The 19,604-nt window shown below is 56.1% G+C and overlaps 8 protein-coding genes across 8 annotated transcripts; 3 read left to right on the forward strand and 5 right to left on the reverse strand.

The window, feature by feature from the left end:
- Nucleotides 1-158: 158 nt before the first annotated feature.
- Nucleotides 159-2,132, forward strand: KRP23_5084 (Histamine oxidase; the record flags this gene model as incomplete). Its single annotated transcript, XM_067890115.1, has 1 exon — nt 159-2,132. The coding sequence occupies one exon, from the start codon at nt 159-161 to the stop codon at nt 2,130-2,132; it is 1,974 nt and encodes a 657-aa protein (XP_067746688.1).
- A 950-nt stretch (nt 2,133-3,082) lies between these two features.
- KRP23_5085 (DNA polymerase I A, chloroplastic/mitochondrial) lies at nt 3,083-5,558 on the reverse strand (the record flags this gene model as incomplete). The annotated part of the gene is made up of 2 exons (XM_067890116.1): nt 3,083-4,171; nt 4,254-5,558. 2 exons carry the CDS (start codon nt 5,556-5,558, stop codon nt 3,083-3,085), a joined length of 2,394 nt encoding a protein of 797 aa, XP_067746689.1.
- Nucleotides 5,559-6,725: 1,167 nt separating this feature from the next.
- KRP23_5086 (uncharacterized protein) lies at nt 6,726-7,246 on the reverse strand (the record flags this gene model as incomplete). The annotated part of the gene is made up of 2 exons (XM_067890117.1): nt 6,726-6,793; nt 6,865-7,246. The coding sequence occupies 2 exons, from the start codon at nt 7,244-7,246 to the stop codon at nt 6,726-6,728; spliced, it is 450 nt and encodes a 149-aa protein (XP_067746690.1).
- Nucleotides 7,247-9,267: 2,021 nt separating this feature from the next.
- KRP23_5087 (Cytochrome P450 86A4) lies at nt 9,268-10,947 on the forward strand (the record flags this gene model as incomplete). The annotated part of the gene is made up of 2 exons (XM_067890118.1): nt 9,268-10,291; nt 10,856-10,947. 2 exons carry the CDS (start codon nt 9,268-9,270, stop codon nt 10,945-10,947), a joined length of 1,116 nt encoding a protein of 371 aa, XP_067746691.1.
- A 158-nt stretch (nt 10,948-11,105) lies between these two features.
- Nucleotides 11,106-13,194, reverse strand: KRP23_5088 (putative Dol-P-Glc:Glc(2)Man(9)GlcNAc(2)-PP-Dol alpha-1,2-glucosyltransferase; the record flags this gene model as incomplete). The annotated part of the gene is made up of 10 exons (XM_067890119.1): nt 11,106-11,231; nt 11,306-11,357; nt 11,432-11,510; nt 11,577-11,930; nt 12,005-12,141; nt 12,211-12,261; nt 12,330-12,442; nt 12,512-12,879; nt 12,947-12,998; nt 13,060-13,194. The coding sequence occupies 10 exons, from the start codon at nt 13,192-13,194 to the stop codon at nt 11,106-11,108; spliced, it is 1,467 nt and encodes a 488-aa protein (XP_067746692.1).
- Nucleotides 13,195-13,858: 664 nt separating this feature from the next.
- Nucleotides 13,859-16,126, forward strand: KRP23_5089 (uncharacterized protein; the record flags this gene model as incomplete). The annotated part of the gene is made up of 1 exon (XM_067890121.1): nt 13,859-16,126. One exon carries the CDS (start codon nt 13,859-13,861, stop codon nt 16,124-16,126), a length of 2,268 nt encoding a protein of 755 aa, XP_067746693.1.
- A 36-nt stretch (nt 16,127-16,162) lies between these two features.
- Nucleotides 16,163-18,430, reverse strand: KRP23_5090 (uncharacterized protein; the record flags this gene model as incomplete). The annotated part of the gene is made up of 6 exons (XM_067890122.1): nt 16,163-16,787; nt 16,858-16,967; nt 17,535-17,834; nt 17,895-17,951; nt 18,021-18,183; nt 18,246-18,430. 6 exons carry the CDS (start codon nt 18,428-18,430, stop codon nt 16,163-16,165), a joined length of 1,440 nt encoding a protein of 479 aa, XP_067746694.1.
- A 140-nt stretch (nt 18,431-18,570) lies between these two features.
- Nucleotides 18,571-19,464, reverse strand: KRP23_5091 (Alkylated DNA repair protein alkB-like protein 8; the record flags this gene model as incomplete). Its single annotated transcript, XM_067890123.1, has 3 exons — nt 18,571-18,922; nt 18,994-19,113; nt 19,184-19,464. 3 exons carry the CDS (start codon nt 19,462-19,464, stop codon nt 18,571-18,573), a joined length of 753 nt encoding a protein of 250 aa, XP_067746695.1.
- Nucleotides 19,465-19,604: the final 140 nt, after the last annotated feature.

Genomic DNA, 19,604 nt, shown 5'->3' on the forward strand with positions numbered 1-19,604 from the left:
TGGTAATCTGCATCACCGCTATGGTAAGCCTAGATGGAGACTCACTCCATCATGGGGTGGAGGCTAGGAGGTCTCCATATCGCCACAACTGGTGTGCTCAAAACTCATTATCGGATTTTCCATCCAACTCACAGTCGCCTCTTCGACTTCGGCTCAGGATGTGCTCTCACGCCAAAACGCCCGAGCTCAGCGAGCTCAAAGATGCCGTCGTTCACCCGCTCGACCCCGTCACTGCCAAGGAGATGCAGAGCATGAAGCAGATCGTTGGCGAGGCCGGATACGCGGGACCCAACTTCCGCTACTCGTACGTCATGCTGCGTGAGCCCGACCACAAGACGCTGGGAGTCTGGGAGGCCGGCGACGACATCCCTCGCGAGATCGGTCTGCTAGTACTGGACAAGTCAAACAACGTGGCGCGCGAGATGGTGGTCGACATCCCTGCCCACAAAGTGATCCACAACCGTGAGATGAACCCTGCAACCGACGGCTGGGGGCCGATCTTGGACGAGGACTACGTCGCCGCCGAGACGATCACCAAGGCCGACCCGGGCTACGTTGCTGCCCTGGCAAAGCGCGGCATCACCGACCTCAGCATCGTGCGTGGCGTTCCCCTGTCAGCTGGCGTGTTCGGCTACGAGGAGGAGGTCGGTCGCCGGATGATCCGCGTGCTGAGCTTCTTGGCGACTGAGAACACGCACTCCATGTTCGCACACCCCATCGATGGCGTCGTGGCTCACGTCGACCTGACCAGCGAGCGCGTGGTTCGCCTCGTTGACACGGGCTACGACCACGTCCCGATGGAGTCGGGCGACTACCTCGACCCGAAGCTGTCTGGTCCGATGCGCACCGACATGAAGCCGCTGCGTATCACTCAGCCGGGAGGTGCGAGCTTCACCGTGAAGAACCACGTGCTCAACTGGCAGAACTGGGAGGTCCGCATCGGCTTCAACGGACGTGAAGGCCTCACGCTGCACGACATTTCCTTCGCCGACCGCGGCACCAAGCGCCCCATTCTCAACCGCGCTGCCGTCTCGGAGATGGTGGTGCCGTACGGGGAGCCGCAACCCACCCACGAGTGGCAGAACTACTTCGACGCGGGCGAGTACCAGTTCGGGCGTCTAGCGAACTGCCTCGTGCTCGGGTGCGACTGCCTCGGCAAGATCCAGTACCTCGACGCCACGGTCGCGAACGACTTCGGTGAGCCGGTGCTGCTCAAGAACGCCATCTGCATCCACGAAGAGGACTTCGGGACGCTCTGGAAGCACACGGACGTGTTCACGAACAGCGGCACTGTGCGCCGTCAGCGGCGTCTCGTCATCTCCTTCTTCGTGACGGTGGGCAACTACGACTACGGCTTCTACTGGTACTTCTACCTGGACGGCAAGATCGAGCTCGAGTGCAAGGCCACCGGCATCGTCTTCTCTTCGGGTCGCCCGGAAGGAGAGTACGAGTTTGCCACTCCGATGGCGCCTCGCCTCGGTGCGCCGTGCCACCAGCACCTGTTCTCCGCTCGTCTGGATGTGGCCATCGACGGCAACAAGTGCCATGTCGATGAGCTGGAGGTGAAGCGTCTGCCGATGAGTCCCGAGAACCCCGTGGGCAATGCCTTCAAGCGAGTGGCCACGCGTCTGCAGCGCGAGAGCGACGCGCAGCGTGAGGCGGACAACAAGTTGGGTCGTGCGTGGTTGATCGCGTCGAGCGAGAAGGTGAACCGCCTCGGCAACCCCACGGCGTACGTGCTGTTCCCGGAGGGCGCTCCTCTGCTGCTGGCTGCGGACGACAGCTCCATCAACAAGCGCGCGCAGTACGCCACGAAGCACCTGTGGGTCACGCAGTACGCTCGCGACGAGATGTGGGCCGCCGGCTACACGCCGAACCAGCACCCGGGCTACTCCGGTCTGCCGGCGTATGCCAAGGCCAACCGCTCGGTCGATGGCGAGGATATTGTGGTCTGGCACACGTTCGGCCTCACGCACTTCCCGCGAGTCGAGGACTGGCCGATCATGCCTGTGGACTACGCCGGCTTCGGCTTCCGTCCTGACGGCTTTTTCGACCGCAACCCGACGCTGGACGTGCCGGAGGACCCGAACGGAAAGGAGTTCTCGGAGAACTGCGAGTGCGCGTGTCCGTAAGAGCGACGTTCATTCGAGCTCGTGGGTAGGTAGGCTAGCTCACATTGTCGGAGTTTGTCCTTAGTTTTCAAGTGCATGGATCATGTTCAATCGTTGGCATGAACATAGTTCAGATCATTTTTCGTGTCACGAATTGACGTCGAGGCCTCCTTCGGCTTCTGTCCGTCGTTAATCTGCTGCGTCTCCACCGCATACTTCTCCATCGTGAACAGGCCCAGCATCCACTTAAGACCCACAATCCAAACGCTCCATCAACTCTTTGGACTTATCTGGGACCACCACATCCATGTTGTGCTGAATCATCTGCGTTGAGAATAAGCGGCTTTGGTGGTGCTGCAGTGGACCACTGATCTCAAAAACTCCTCAGTCGCCGCCTGAACAAAAAGAGGGTTCCTGCCAAACGCTCATACTGCGTCTTCTGGACACACTCAAACGTTTCAGGCGTGCACACAAACACAGTAGGCGCTTTGCCGAGAATGTGCACGCACCAGGGTTTACCTTTCCACTTGCGGCAGTTGTCGAGAGCCCAGTCGTGAAAGCGTCGGGAAATCTGAACGTGTGCCACGAGCAGAGTATTCCCCAAACTCTTTGACAGGTAGCCAGGTGCAACACGGCTCGACTTTTGGGCTGACGGAATCGCCAAGTGCGCGAGAATGAAAACCACACACATGACAACAGCGATTGGGGTGGAATGGCACAGCTCGCTGATATCCACATCGCTCAACGCCATTCTGGATTTCTCGTTTTGATCAAACGAAACCGGAAACGTCCGCGAACTAGCTGCAGACCTGCCGTCTCAGTCAAAGCCAACAATGATCTTCAGCCTGAAGACAGCGATCATACAGTTATCCAAGCCTGCGTCATTCCAGTACAGTCTCACTTGGACAGCCAAGGTGTGAACTGAGGGTCATCCGTAGTGCGTGCCAATGCTTCGAGAAAAACGTCTTGCTCTATTTCGCCTTAAACCACGAGTCATCGACGTTGGCATCCACCTCCAGGGCTACAGACAGCGGCTTCTGGAACGGGTTCTCCATCAAGTGAATCACGAGTTTCATGGCTTCATCTACTGACTCCTCAGGGCCCTCGACAATGATTTCATCGTGAATCTGGGACACCATCTCCCAACCAAGCTCGCGTAACCTCGGGTTCTGGTGCACGAGCAACATGGCCTGCATAACGACGTCGGCAGCTGCGCCTTGAATTGGTGTGTTGATGGCAGCACGCTCTGCGTGGCCCCTGGACTTTTTCGACGCCATACTGTCGTCCTTTAGCATCGCATCGGGGAGTCGACGATATCGCCCTAGCAGCGTGCGAGTGTAGCCGTACGTTCGTGCAGTCTCGATAGCTCTCTTCTGCCAGTGGCGCACCTCTGCTCGGTCCGCATACCATTTTTCAAGAGTCTCTGCAGCCTCTTTTCGTGACACATTGAAGTCTTTCGATAGACCAAAGGCAGTCTTGCCGTAGGCGATGGAGAAGTTGAGCACCTTGGCGTTTTTGCGCTCGTTGCCGAACTTGTCCTTGAGCAGCGGGGCTGGAGGCTCTTTGCCGCAGGTGTGGTCCCATTCCAGCAGCGCCTCACCATTCTCCACAGCTTCCGCCACGTAATCGTACATGCCCATGGCCGTACGAGAGTGGAAGTCGCCACCGGCCTTGAACGCCTCAATCATAGCCTCGCACTGGGTAATGTGTGCCATGAGACGTAGTTCCAGCTGCGAATAATCAGCAACGATGAGCTTCTTGCCCGCAGGTGCTGTGAAGGCGTCGCGGATCTTGTAGCGGTCTTTCGCCATCGCCGGTTGGTTCTGCAGGTTCGGCTTCCGTGACGAGAGGCGGCCTGTGTCTGTGTTGAGATTCAAAGAGCAGTGGACGCGGCTGTTGCTGTCTGCGAGCTCTTGGAGTGGCAAAATGAAGTTGTTGAGCATCGTGTTGATGCTGCTGATGTCGAACAGCGCCTTCAGTGCTACGCAGGCGGCAGCACCCTCCTCCTTGTCCTCAAAATGGTCATAGGCTCGGCCGTACTTCGGCGGATCTGCTTCAGGCTGTGAAAATGAAAAACAAGCAGACAATTAATTAGTAGGTAAAGCTACAAACTCCCGCAGCATTTATCCAAGAAGCACTCACGTGACCAGCAAGGTCCTTGAGCACCTCGGCGCTGGCAGCGGGGAGTCCACTGGCTGTAAAATGTGTCGGTGGAATGCCCAAGCCGCGAATGGTAATATTCCGCTTCTTCTTGGCCTTCTGCTTGCCTTCTTCAATGTAGCCTTCCGTGTTCTCCACTTCAAAGGACCGTTCAGCAGGCAGCACTTCCTTTTTCTTCTTCTGGTCAAAGTACGGGGCAAACAGCAGTTGTTGCTTCTGTGCAGCGCTGAATAGATTCATGCGCTCGCTCTCCTCGCAATACCGGGATGCCCACTTCAGCACGAGTCGTTCGAGTCGAGCACGGTCCTGCAGCGCCTGCTTCTCTACCCCAGCGAGGTACTCGAGATCCACGTGCATGCCCTTGCGCTCAATATCCGTCAGACACTCTCCGAACGGGATAATGTACTGGCGATAAAAGTCATACATGGACCCAACCTGCGGCTCTACTTCTCCTTCGCCGGTCTTCGGGGGCTTCTCAAACCAGAACGTCTGGTCCAGCTTGTGCTGGAGCACTCGGTGCAGGAACCACGTGCTCTCGGCGTCGTAGACGCTGTATCTGATCCAGCGCTTCCTGAACTCGGGGAACCTCTGCAGCTCCTCCACACTGGGCATGAGCCTCTCCTTGCCCTTGGACCCGTCCTTCTTGAGCTTGGGGATGCCGAAGAGCTCCTTCATGGGCTTCTTCCTCTGCAGCAGCAAATCCGCCGTCAGGGCCTCGAGCGAGTAGCCTCCGTTCTGGAACCTGGCCGTGTTCCAGAGTCTAGCCATGTGCATCGTGTCCCCTCCAAGGCCTTGCACATTGATCCCGTGGTTGTACAGGACGTGGCGGTCGAAGCTGTAGTTGTGCCAGACTTTGCGGTACTGCTTGCTCTCGAGGAACGTCTTAAAGTATTGCAGTGTCCCTTCGGCGCTGTCCAGATTGTCCACCCAGACATATGGTCCATTGCCATAGTCCACATCAGGTCCACTGTACAGCGACAGGCATGTGACGACGCCATTACCCACGGGTCCTACTGCTTTAATGTCAATCTGGCCCACTTCCGTGTCGCAAGCGTGGAAATGGTCAGGACCCAGCGCCTTGATCTTATCCAGCACGCGGCGCGCGCCTTCCTCGTCCTGGATGAGGTTCACAGGCCGCGCATCGTCGTCCGCAGAGGTTAAACCCTGCAGCAGGCGGCGGTCGATGGCGTTCGACGTCACGAACTGCAGCTGGCGGGGAGAGGACGACGCGGTGGCGGTGGAGAAGCGGCGCAGTGAGAGACGCAGCCGCCAGGAAGAGCGCAGCATCTTGAGGAGTGCTCGTGGTGATCTGGTGGAGCATATAGAGGGCACTCTTGTGAGTGTGGAAGAGTGACATGGGTACATGTTCTTGTTGAAGTTGCCTTTTTGATTTAGTGGAGCCGGGAGACAACGACGTCGAGGGGGCCTTTGATCTGCAGCGTGATGGACGAGCCGTACGTGAAGTCGAATGGATCTCTCACCGTCTTGAAATCGAATTGGCTCAGTAGTTTAGCCAGCGAGATCTTGATCTCGGCCAGAGCGAACTTCTTGCCCAGACAAATGCGAGGCCCGCCCAGGAAGACGCTGAACTTGAAGGGGGACACGACTTTGCCTTTGCCTGTTATTGGGTCGATCCAGCGGTCGGGCTTGAACTCGTCCACGTCGGGACCCCACACCGTCGACATGCGCCCCATGGCGTAGTGGGGCATGACGACGCGCGTGCCGGCCTTGATGAGCGTGCCCTCGTACAGATACACGTCTCGCGTCGCAGAGCGACCCGTGATCGCTACGACGGGGAACAGCCTCAGCGTCTCTCGGACCACGGCCTCCAGGAACACCAGCTTCTGGGCGTCCTCCATGCTCGGAGCACGCAGTTTGCCGCTCGCGAGGCCCGGCAGCTTTTCGTTCAGCTCCTGGCGAACGCGCTTCAGAACGTCCGGGTACCTGTTCATCATCAAGATGACCCACGACATCGCAGTCGCGGTCGTCTCTCGTCCGGCCGCGAGGAAGCTGATGACAAAGTCGCGCATCAACTTGAGGTCCTTCTTCGTGTGCACACCCTTCGTGTACTCCACGTCAGACTTGTCAATAAACAGCGAGATCAAGTCTTTGCGCGCGCTTTGACTAGCATCCTGGCGGTTCTTGTCCTCGATCGAGCGTGCCATGACTCCATACACCAAGTCATCCAGCTTCTTGACGTCTTCGGCCAACTGCTTCTCCGGCCCGACGTGCAGCCAGCGCAGCAGCTTCCAGTACCACATTGGCTGCTGGATGCGCTCCAGTATCCGCACCGACATGCGATCGAACGAGTCGAGCAGCTCCGCGTTCTGGTTGGACTGCACGCCATGCAGGTCGACGTCGAAGCCAACTTTGGCGAAGATGTCCATCGTGTACAGGTCCAATAGCCGCTTCATGCTCACGACTCGATCCGCTGTCTTCTCCTTCAAACAAACGTCATCGAGTCGCTTGATCAACTCGTCGCCCTTCTCGGGCACCACCACCTCCATCGCGTACTGCAGCATCTGTGTAGTAAACAAGTGACTCGCAGTCTTGCGCTGGTGTTGCCACAAAGGCCCACTAATGGCGAAGATACCCTGTCCTAGCACGTCATACATGGCCGCGGAGACGAAGCGGCTCTTGTCGAACGCCTCGAACTGCGTCTTCTGGATGTCTTCGAAGGCCTCAGGGCAGCAGAGCACGACCGTTGGCTCCTTCCCCACCACGCGCAGACGCCAAGGCTTGCCCTGGTACTTGCGGCAGTACTTGAGGGCCCAGTCGTGGAACGTCCCCGACTTCTGCGCCGCGATGATCTCCAGCGTATTGCGCAGGATCGGGAGGTCGCCGTCCGGCCCCGGAAGATGCTTGACAGCTCGGTCGTGGGCGGAGGGCGTCGCCAAATACACGAGCAGCGCTGCCACGCAGGTCGCGGCGACCGACGCAGGCGACACCCACGCAGTCATGGCCTCCAGCTTCATCTCCTCCGGCTCCGGACAAAAACAATCAAATGTGGGTCCAGATCGAGTCAGGTCACTTCAACTTGGTTGGTCGCACCTTAGGCATTTCTGTCCCGCTCGAATTGACCTACATGCTTGACGGTCTTGTGACCCGGACGTCCACGGGGCCTTTGACCTGCAAGGTGACGGACGGGACGTAAGTGAACTCGAAAGGGTCTTCCACGGTCTCGATGTGGAACTTGCTGAGGACCGTGGCCAGCGTCAGCTTCATCTCTGCGAGGGCGAAGCGCATGCCCAGACACATGCGCGGCCCAGCCAGGAAGGCTGCGAATTTGTACGGAGACGCGTGAACGAGCTTGCCCGTGTCTGGGTCGATCCAGCGCTCGGGCTTGTACTGCTCTGCGTCAGGCCCCCAGACCGTCTCGAGGCGGCCCATTGCGTAGTGCGGCAGGATGACACGCGTGCCAGCCTTGACGAAGGTGCCGTCGTACAGTGTCGTGTCCTGTGCGGCGGTACGCTGCAGTACAGGCGCGACCGGGTTCAGACGAATGCACTCGCGGATGGCAGCTTCGAGGTACACGAGCTCGTCAATGTCCTCCATGCTCGGTGTCTCGGCGTCGTTCAACCCGAGCCTTGGCAGCTTGTCCGTGAGCTCACGACGCACGTTGGCAAGAGCCTCTGGATGGCGGTTCATCTCGATGATGTACCAGGTCATCGTCAGCGATGTCGAGTCTCGTCCTGCAAAGAGGAAGACCATCGACATGTCCCTCAGCATCGTCGGGGTCATCTTAACGTGATCGTCGTCGCTGTACTCGACGTTGGCTTTCTCAAGGAACAGCGATATGACGTCCTCGCGCCCGCTGTTGAAGGTCCCTCCGCTCTGCTTTCGCTGCTTCTTCCCCTCCAAGTTGCGGTGGATGACGTCGTACACGACACCGTTGATCAGCTTCATGTCACTAGCCATTTGTCTCTCAGCGCCAACGCTCAGCCACCGCGCGAGCTTCCAGATGCACATGGGCTGCTGGAACCTCGCCATGATGCGGCGTGTAGCGCGCTCGAACGCCTCCATGAAGTCGCTATTGCCGCCAGTCTCCAAGCCGCGCAGCTCCACTCCGAATCCGATCTTGGTAAAGACGTCCATCGTGTAGAAGTCCAGCACGCGCTTGATGTTGACGACCTCTCCACTTACTGCAGCCTCACTCAGCTTCTTAGTCAACCGCACACTGTGGTCGCGCACCACGTGCTCCATAGCGTCTCGGATCATGTTCATGGAGAAGAAATGGCTGGCAGCTTTGCGTTGGTGCTTCCACTGGCTCCCGTCCACAGCGAAGATCCCGTCACCGAGCAGGTCCTTGGAGATGGTCGCGACGGCTGAGCCTTTGACGAACACCTCGAACTGCGTCTTCAATATGTCCTCCATGGCTTCCGGCGAGCTCACAATCACTGCCGGTGGACGACCAAGCACCCGAACGCGCCACGGTCGACCGCCGTGCTCCCGGCACTGCTCCAGGATCCAGTCGTAGATTCTCGCACGCTGTCTGACGGCCAGGTCCAACGTGTTCTTGATCACTGGCAGCGTACTGCGAGGTGTCGGCAGCTCGCAAACCGCTCGATCCTGGTCATTCGGAGACGTCAAGTAGGCGACAGCAGCGGCCACCAGCGACGCGGCGATAGCAAAGGGCAGCATGACGGCACTGCTCCACACAGCAAGATGAGGAATGCCGCGTCCGTCACCTTCACAAGGATAAGCTGAACTGAAAGCGCACTGTGGACAGCGTACACGCCCGATGAAGGTTGTCTATATCCAGAGACCTCCATAGCGATGAAAGTGCTCACCGATAGCGATGCAGGACGCGGAGGTATCTGCGTGACGTTTGTAAGTTTTGCATAAGAATAATATGCAGGCGTGTGACTATCTCCAGGTAGACGCACGCTATGGGTGCTACCATATCGTGGGAAGGATAGCGCGTGGGGGTGAAGTCGAAGGTGCGTCGAGTTGGTTGGCATTATCGCATTTGCGAGCAAGTGCTCAAGCGCCGACAATGTGGAGCTCGCTCAAGTTTGCGATAGAAGCGTCGACGACGTCGTGGGGAGCTTTGCTGCTATGCTCGCTGCTGGTCGGGTGGCACTTGTTGTCGATGCGAAAGCAAGCGCGAGCACCGTCCAAGTTTGCGCGTCCTCAATCGACTCTCCCTGTCCTTGGCAACACGGTCGACCTCATGTTCACGCACCAAGAGGACATTCACGACTGGATGCTGGCGGAATGTCGGCGCTGCAAAGGACGCCCGTGGGTTCTTGCAGCCCTCGGCCGCCCAATGAGTTTGGTGCTCTCGAACGTTGAGGCGTTCGAGGACGTTTTGCAGCGCAAATTCGACCAGTTTGGCAAGCGCAGTGCGTGGCTTGTGAGCGACGTGTTTGGAGACGGCATCTTCGCAGCCGACGGGGTGTCGTGGATTCACCAACGCAAGACTGCCAGCCACCTCTTCTCACTGCACATGATGCGAGAAAGCATGGAGCAAGTGGTGCGTGAACAGGCCGCCGTCCTGTGCAAGACGTTGTTCGCTCACTTAAACAGCAACCAGAGCTCCTCAATGGCGGATCAACACGGCGTTCCAGTCAACCTCAAGTACACGATGGACTGGTACGCAACCAACGTGTTCACTCGCGTGGGCTTCGGTGTCGATCTGGACTCGTTGCCAAGCCAAGAGCACGACGAGTTCTTCCGAGCCTTCACGCGTTTACCCATCGCCATTCACCGTCGCATCCAGCAGCCAGGGTGGCTGTGGAGAATCAAGCGAGCTCTGAACCTGGGCTACGAGAAGCAGCTGAAACTCGACATGAAGCGCGTTGACGACGTCATCTACCAGGTCATCTCACGGTCCATGACATCGAAGTCGTCGGAGGATCCGAGGCGACTTCCCGATCTGATCTCGCTCTTCCTCGCCAAAGAGTCCAACGAGTATCGCGATCGTGATACGAAACAAGAAGGCGGAGCTGCTGCCACTCGCAGCGTGAAAACCACGCCAAAGTTGATCCGAGACATGGCTTTCAACTTCACCGCGGCAGGTCGAGGAACTACCTCGCAGAGCTTGCAATGGTTCATCATCATGTTGAACCGCTACCCGAGCGTCGAAAGGAAAATCCGTGAGGAACTTCTGGCAAAGCTGCCACAGCTCTTTGAGAGCAGCAGTTCGCCTCCCACCATGAATGACGTACAGCAGCTCGTGTACTTGGAAGCAGCTATCAAGGAGAGCCTTCGTCTGAATCCTGTCGCTCCACTCATCGGTCGCACTGCAACGCAAGACGTGTGCTTCAGTGACGGTACGTTCATCACATCAGGTACCCGTGTGGTCATTCCAACGTATGCTGTCGCTCGCTTGAAGTCCATCTGGGGTGAAGATGCTGCCGAGTTCAACCCCGAGCGCTGGATTGATCCTCAAACCGGAAAGCTCCTGGTCATTTCGCCGTACAAGTTCTTGGTGTTCCTTGCAGGACCAAGGTCATGTCTCGGAGCCAAGTTGGCCATGCTGGAGCTCAAAGTAGCGCTTGCGACAGTCTTGAGCAAATTTCATCTTCGAGTGCTGCGAGACCCCTTTGAAATCGGCTATGCTGCGTCGATATCTCTGCCAGTGAAGGGCGACGTGCTTGCTGTGGTGGAACCAGCCGAAATGGTTGTTCCTCCCAGTGCAGAGAACGTGGAGCGATCAGCAGGCGCTGCTTAGTGTACGCATCATCTGTCAATGTAACCTGCACAAAACTATATTCGAGTGTGTCCATGAATGAAGAAACTTGCCTTGCATGACCCACAACTAGTTTTAGTATCTACATCCGCAGCGGGGTGTTGGCTTGCCCTACCTAGAGCCCACGTACATGAGTGTGGCTACCACATGAATCGCGCTGTTGATCCATCGACCCACTCGAACGGACGATACAGGAAGACGTACAGTGTCAACGCATTGACAGCCATGTACACAGCTATAACTACCCACAGGTGGAAAGCAGATTGCTACAACATCATGCAACAGCGGAAAAGCGCATTAGTCATCACCATCATGTCCAGACGATGCATAAAATTCTTACGTTGCTTGAGTTCAAGTGGAGAATGATGAACGGAACGCAATAGTATCGCGGCCTGTTCACGCACATACCACGAGTGAATCAGTACAGCAAGGCTAATAAAAATGAGATCTTCTCTGATGAACGTACTCGACGAGCGGTGATGGAATAAGGACCAAACACACGGCAAGTGCGTATACCAGTTTCCACAGCGGAGAGCGTCTTTGTCCTGCCAGCACAGTTATGTTAGTGAACATATATTCCCGAGGAGCTATAGAAGCATCGAAGTTCTTACCCAGTTCACGCCAACACCGCCAGCCGAAAAAGAGGTATACTGGGGTCGGGAGGAACTTGGCCAATTCATGTTTTAGGAAAAACTTTCGCCACACGTAGAAAGTGTAATGCCGATTGTCTGCGAGCATGAACTTGTGCACGGGACTGAATCGGTGAATGATGCCGACAGTCGCTACAGTCACAAATAATATGAAGAGAACGCCTTGAAATGAACCAGCGTTCCTGCGCAGCGACGCAGCAAACCTCTGGAGCTGGCTTGGCGCGATGAGGCTAAGACCAAACCCGGTAGCTGCCACCACGATGAAGTACAGCACCTGCGCTCCATGGAACGTCACCTCGTGGTTTGACTTGTCCCCTGTGCAATGCAAATACAAGTGACTCAGCGCTACCGCATCAATACCAGGCTGGTACCAGAAACAGGATGCTTACCAACAACAATGCCGCCATTTTTCACAAGAAATCCAAGAAACCCGGCAACAATCACGACAAATGGCCAGACAATCTGGAGAATCGACGGCAGGTTGGAAACAATAACGCCAACAAAGTTGAGGAAGACTCTGAAAGAGCTGGTTGCAGCATCGTCCAAAGCAAAGTTAATCGCTGCTCTCGACAGAATCCAGAATAATACAACTTACCTATGCGTGACAGCGTCAGTCCCGCTGGTGTTCGAATCCTTTTTAGATGAGCTGACGTTGGCAGCAAGCGGCAACGTGAGAGGAAGCTCACGTGCAAGTGGGCGCCACACACAACGCACCCGTATATGAACTTGGAATGTGCCAGCTCCACACATCGAACCACGACCGTACCGGCCACAAAGAACACCCACACGATGTTGGTCTGGCGGAAAAGCACCGCCACTGCACCACTCTATCAAACAAACACCACCGTCAAATCAAGTATTAGCCACGACATCAAACAACAGCCTGACCAACGCACCACAGCACTCAGTAGAAAGCTCCCTCTAGCGGGCGGGTACTGCAGCAGATCCACGCGCTCCGCCAGCCACAGCATGAGCAGCACGAAGAACGTCGCGCCTCCGTCCGTGTAGAACAAAAAGGCAAAGAAAAACAGCGGCGGGAACACTGCAACCCGAAGTCCGTGCAGCCAGGCGTTGGGGTCTAGCGGCGCCACGTGGCGTCGCAGCAGCACGCAGAGCGCCATATTCCCCAGTGCAAACAGCACATTAACACTGCGCAGCACCGATAAGGAGCAGAACTCCCAGCCGAGCCTTGCAGCAGCTTCAGAGTACAACGTCGACACCAAGTACAGACCTGGGAACGTCGTGATCTTGGGGTCCCACTCGTCTACAGCCGAAAGAGCCCAAAAGTGAGCAGGATGAAGCTACAAGTTAAGCTGCTGATAGATACACACCGAAGCGCCTTTGGCAGTACTTGTGGGCTTGAGGAGCGTGGAACACCTCATCCTAATCGATAGGAAGAGGTTTAGAGAGGGATGATACACTTTTGGCGGGGTGGATTCCGTACCATGTAGGGATCTGGTACGGTTCTGTTCACTGTGACGAGTAGGCAGGTCAAGAGCGACCCTAGCACAGACATGAGAGGCAGGATGGAGGCATGGGGGCGCGGCAGGGCGACGCTATCGCTGCCAGCACCTGCCATGATTGCTGTGAGGGTATTTTGGAGGGACTGGATTGGCTGAAATGAGATTTTCATCGACTTGAAGCTGGGGACGGTGAGAGGCACTGTACTGTTCGGACTCCACCAGTGGACCACCTAGTCTGGAAGCGCATTTCCGGTTGCGACCGCATTTGCTTTAGCTCAGCAATTTACCGTTTCTGTTGCGCTTGGCGACACTAATGCAGGTGAACTTTGCTCACTCATGACGAAAGAATTCGCTTCGCTTCGAGTGCCCTCTGACAGTATGACTGGAATCGTTACCGTCCGACGCCGCTTTTCAGCCCTGGATGAAACTGTCCATTTCCGAAACTGTCCGCGTGTTTGCCTCAACTCCTCCCACGAGACGTGGGCCACGACGGCCAACTTTCTTCCAGAGAGCAATGTGACCAGCTAGTTACCGCTGGCCTGGACGGAGCGCTGCCATCGGTCATCAACAACCTCCCTCGCCGTAACACCCTCAAAGAGGTATCTCCCTTAGCTCGACTTGGACCCTTTAATATTGCACATCTCCTTCTTCCCTCATCCTCAGCGTCTACTACCTCATCCTAAGCGTCCACTGCCTCATACAAACCGCCCAATTCATCCCAATAAAAAAACGGAAGCTTTTTCCCTCACAATCCAAATCTCCCTCCCAGTCGCAGGCCCCATGCCGGCGTCCGCCCCAGGCTCCGCGTCCTCGAGCCCGGACAGCGCGTCCGCCGCGGGCTTCTCCTCGGCGCCCATCAACCCCGTAGTGACGCACAACCGCCGCCACAAGAGCGACGGTGGGTGGCCCAGTGACGCGCAGAGCCAGAAGGACACGTCGCCCAGCAGCTCCGGCACGCAGGACGAGGACATCCGCTCCAAGGCGCGCCCGTCCTCCGCCGGCTCGCAGGCCAGCACCAAGCAGGAGTCCACGGACCAGGCACCCAATCAGACGCTGCCGTCGCTGTCCTCGGGCGGCGCAGCGCTGCTGCAGCTGCGAGAGCACAAGAACTCGCCCTCTAGCAGTAACAATAACAGACCTAGCGAGATGGACACTGGCAGTCAGCTGCAGAACACCCCCGCAACAGCGCAGAACCACATGCTGTTCCGCAGCAGAGAAGAAGGGAACCCACTGATCCCAGACGAAGACATGGACGAGGAACAGGACGAGGAGGAGGACGTCGAGGAGGACGATCCGTCCGCGCCCCCATCACCACACGATCGAGATATGCGAATAATGTTTCACGGACGAGAAATCTTCGCGGAGGACCTTATTGGTCTCCGTGTAGCCAAGACGTTCGCTGGACAAGGACGTTTCTTGGGTCAAGTGGTCAAATTTGACAAGAGAGTGTCGCTCTACACGGTGGTCTACGCGGACGGTGACGCCGAAGATTTAGCCGTTGACGCTACGCTGCAGATCCTGATCCAGGACGAGATCGAGCGCGCGGACCCCGCGCAGCCCCCGCCGGCCATTTCGCTGCTGTTTAAGAAGGGTGAGGACGGATCGACCCCCACCAGTCCAGACACGGGGGACTTTATGATGCAGCCGCCGCCGGCGCAACGTCAGACGAGCAATACGCAGCGCCGCACGCGGATCCAAGTCAGCGAACGGGAGGCGCAGTTCGTCATCAGTTTGTTCGAGAACCACGCGCTGCCCAGTCTGGTGCGTCAAGGGTGGCGTGTGCAGAGCAGCAGCTCGGGAAGAGACACGCGCTTCTTGTCTCCTGTCGGCGAGATCTTCCCGTCCGCGCTGGACGTCGTCGGGTTCATTGCGTCGGACAGCCAGCTCCTGACCGCGTGCTTCCCCGCCAACGTGCACTCTGCTATTCTGTCATTGCTACCTCCAGAGGCGCAGCCAAGTACTGCATCGGCGATGGATACTGGCAGTAACCACGGAAGCAGTGGGAGTGCATCACGGAAGCGCACGACCTCGGACTCGCCAGGTGCTCAGCAACTAGATGGCAAGCGGACACGGCCGACACGTGAAGAAGCGTACGCGCTCCCTGTTCGTGGTATGGCGCGGAGCGGTGATGCAGCGCAGTACCGTCCAGAGGACCTGGACCGCCGAGCGGAAGCTGCGAGTCGGATGTCCGCGTACCGTGGACAAGGAATGGGAGGTCGTATTCGTATGTCAGGCGACCGATTCGTTAGCGGTGAGACTACAAGTGAAGCTCACATGCAAGCCCCACCTGACATGAGAGGATATCGGCGCCGAGATCCAACGCTGGAGAACCCCTTTACCTCGCGATGGCCCGGTGGCGACCCGGCAACCGGCCGAATCGATGCGGAGTACGCTCGTCGTTTTGTTGACTCGCCTGGTTGGCGTGAGCGAGCGGAGCCGTATCTGCCAGACCGCCCGCTTGAAGCACATCCGCGTACTCGCATTCGAGCTGAAGGCCGCTACACTCATCGACTAAATGCACGGAATCCAACTGACGCTGCGGACGGCAGTGATGTCTCGGGTGGACGCAGCTACTATCGAGACTCGACGGAATCGTCCCCCGGCGGCCAAGCCAGCCCAATGACCACTAGTGGCTCATACCCGCAGTACCGAGCAAGAGCAGGAGAGTATCGTTCAAGCGAGATTGCCACCCGCATGACTGCCGTCCCCCGAGTATCTCGTGAAACTGCAAGCTTTATGTCACCAACGGACACCCTCGGGGCGAGCGCAGCCTTCTCCATGGTGGACGTTGATCGCATCTCCAAGTCACGACCTGGCAGTGCACATGAACAGCAGCCACGGGGTCGTTCTCCGCGACAAAGCGAAGCATACATGCAGCACCAGTCTCTTCAGCACCATCATCGCACGAACAGTGGCCATAGTTACCATAGTCAGCGGGGTGGTGAAGGCCACTATAGCGCCGAGCCTACCAGTGAAGCTCAAGGAGAGCAGCCCAGTTCTACCGCGGGTGGAACGAATGGAGCCTCCAATCAGCAGCAGCACGAGTAACATCAACATGTATCATCGCGTGTTTATATTTTTCACTTAGTTATGCTTGTCTGTCTCCCCGTGGCTTTGAATTTCATCTTTTCGATCACAATAGACATGATAAAACTCGAGGTTTCTCTTCGCTTCTTCGTGCGTGGCAACGGATTTCGCGTCGTTGAGAGCAGCGACCACCTCGGATATGCGTGAAAACTTCCACTCGATCAATCGTCGAGTTAACACACGCAGTCGCCGCGTGAATGAAGTTTCGCCAAAGTCACGGGTGTACTGCCGACAGAGAGTTGTGATCAGTAGCACGAGGCGCGTGTGTACTTCGGACAAGTGGGCAATCGAGTCGATGTCGGCCACCATCTTGCCGCTTGCCACGTTTCGTTGCAGATGAGTTTCGATCAGGGCGGTCGCTTTCTCGACGCCGTGGAGCCATTGTGGCTTGACACTGGCAGTATCCAACTTGTCTATGCGAGCGTGTTTGCCGGCAAGTACTTGTGCTCGGTAGTGTGCCAAGCGAGCAAATGCGCTAACTTCATCCAGATTCAGGTCAGCAAAGCCCGGTTCGCGACCGCAGATCGCCACGAAGTTCTCGCTCCTGGACAATTGCAACGGGTATACGTCCAGCAAATTTGGAGAAAGATGGTCGTCTGTCATCTCTTCACTTGAGCCAAAACTGGCAATCAAGAAAAGTTACACAACAGTAAGGACCAGTTCGAGCATTGATCAGCGAGGAGCCACTTTACCTGACGCTACTGCGTTTAGGCGGAGATCCTCCGTAGTATTTGATGGGCTTCTTTGAGACGGGTCGAACTTTCACTTCTCGGTGTGCATCGCTTGACTCGCTTGTGGGTAGCTGTTGAATATCGTCATTTGAAGATGCATTATTATTGCTCAAGACTGCGACCTCTCTATTGGGCTGTTGTGCAGTGCAAGACGCGTCTCTATTTTTCTCCGTCCGGGTACTCGGCTCACTTGAAATATCGTGTTGCGATGTAGTCGTCGTCTTCTTGTTGGGCCGACCCCGTGTTTTTCTCGTTGGAGATGGAGACCGAGACAAGTGTTGTATCAGTACTTTTCTCCGAAGAAATGAATGAACTTTAATTTGTGGCTGCTGGTCGAGCGTAGCTGATGCTGTACGCCGCGTCAGATTCTGTTTTCCAGTACGCTTAGCTCGAGAATCAGTGAGCATGCTATCAACCGGTGGTGGGTGGAGTCTTGCCCAATCACGTCGCCACCACCGCGCTATTCGTCCAGCAGGCCCGTCAATCCACGCGAAAACTGCGCGATAAATTGCCGAGAACCTTGTGAAATACACCAAGCGCATGCGATAATAGAGAGGGTCTCCATAGCAAGCTGAGATGTGATTGCCATTCTGACGGCGAAACCATTGAGCCATCGACCAAGCGACTTCCCTACACACGTTCATGTGCATGGTGGGACCTTGAGGCCCGACAAACGCCAGCAATGCCACCAGGTAGCGATATTTGAACCGATTCGTTGGCACAAATGTCGTCTCGGGGGCCAACTCCAATGCTTGGCCATAGAAATCTGCAGCGAACACGTAGAGTTCCTCGTCGAATAACCGATCGGCCATGGCCTCCCATTCCAGGAAGTTTGGTTTCACAGGGGAATCTATACTACCCGAATCGGACTGCACAACTAATTTCTTCCACCAGAAAAGTGCAGCATCCATTGAGTCGAGCTGCTCATATGTACGCGCCTACCTTCGGTAAAGTGAGCAATTGGTGACGATGTCCAGCCAGGACAAAAAGCAACGTACAATAATGCAGATTCCTTCAGAGCGTGAAAAGGGTGGAGGCATTTTCTGGTAGACACTCTGTAGAGTCAAACAATGCTACAAGTCAGTGGACTCAGGAGTGAGGGCAGAATTTGTGCAGGAACTTACCAGCATGCAGTCGATGCTTGCTTTTAACTGCTGGGCAGCCTTTAGAAGCTGGGCAATATGCAGTACTGTCTTTTTGTATAAATCACTCGAAGGTTTCACGATTTCCAAGGCGCTTCGCAGCGCTATCGTTGTCTCTGTATAGTTCTCGCTTCGTAAGCACTCCCTGGATGCGATCAAAATGTCAGTATGAAAGCGAAAATATTATCTTGTGGTCCTAAGACGAACCTCGCGTAGCTGATGGCGCTGTTCACGACCCGTGGCGTATCGCTTCCATCGTTGACGTCCTTGTTGTCATCATCCTTTGGGGTCAACGCATCCTCAGTGTCTCCGTCCAGTTTTGGTAGATTTGGTACCCTCACAGCGTCACCAGGAGCACTGTTGCTGGGATCATCGTCACCTGCCACGGCCATGTTTTTGCACTTGAGCACACGACAAACTTACCACGTCAATTTTCGAGAGCCGCTAACGAAACCGATGCGAATGCGCCTACACATTGGTACCAATGATAGTGTTGGGGGGAATATTTTGCTTTATTGAGCTCGAGGTACATCTAAGGAGCGACTCGAGCTAGACGTAGGCACCAGTTGGACCGACTGTACTCGACAGATATCAGTTCGAGGCCAGGCACCTGAGCTATTAGTGCTTCTAATTCTCCGCTACGATACACATGGCAGTATCGTTCGTATACGACCCACCGCTTCTCTTTGTCAACGCGTCCGTGCGGTCCTATAACATCGTCGTCTCCGACATCATGTCCCTTGTCCTGCGCGTACTTTTGCTGGAGTTTCCACTCAACCATCACGTCCTGTTTCTCAAAACGGCGCTTCGAGCGTTCATCCTGCTCGAACGCCCACGCCACAATAAGCACCTGACCCCCAACACGCACCAACCGTGCTAGCTCGCTGCACAAACACGAAAGTTAGCCTCCAGTGCTTTCTTTTTACCAAAACTAATCCTCCATTTCAACCCCCACCTTATCAATGCAACTCGACGTTCGTCCGTCGAAATGTGATGCAACACTGCAATTGACAGCGCAGCATCAAAGGCCCCAGTCCGTAGTGGCACTTTCAATGCATCGCACCCCAACATGTTGCTACACATTTCACAACAGTCTCAGTTAGCACAAAATACCAATATCCAAAGAAAATCTAAAATCCACCAACCGATCGCTGGAAGCGCCAGTCTGCATCAACGGGATGCTGCGATCGGCTCCGATCATGCAAACCGACGGGTTCACACGCAGGTATTTGCCATTGCCACAGCCCACGTCAGCCACAAGAGCACCGGGTTGCAACTCGTCCAGGAATGTCGTGACTTGCGGCCATGGGTGGTGCCTCGTATGACTGAAATGGGGTGCAATGAGGTCGTACACCTTGTGAACGTGCTCGCGCTCGAGCTCCGTCGGGGCCAACGGACTGCACGAAGCAGCTGTGACGTCGGCCATCAATTAAGAAATGGCTTCACTCATAGTCGCTATTTTACCCCTCAAAAGTGACGGTACCCATCTTGTAGCTACACACTTCAACTTCGCATTTGCTACGTCTCAAATGTGTTATCTTGCTCAATTCGTCATGGTTTCAACTT

The sequence above is a fragment of the Phytophthora ramorum genome (genome assembly GCF_020800215.1).
Source record: "Phytophthora ramorum isolate Pr-102 chromosome Unknown Phyram_PR-102_s0004, whole genome shotgun sequence".
In the NCBI taxonomy this organism is placed as follows: Eukaryota; Oomycota; class Peronosporomycetes; order Peronosporales; family Peronosporaceae; genus Phytophthora; species Phytophthora ramorum.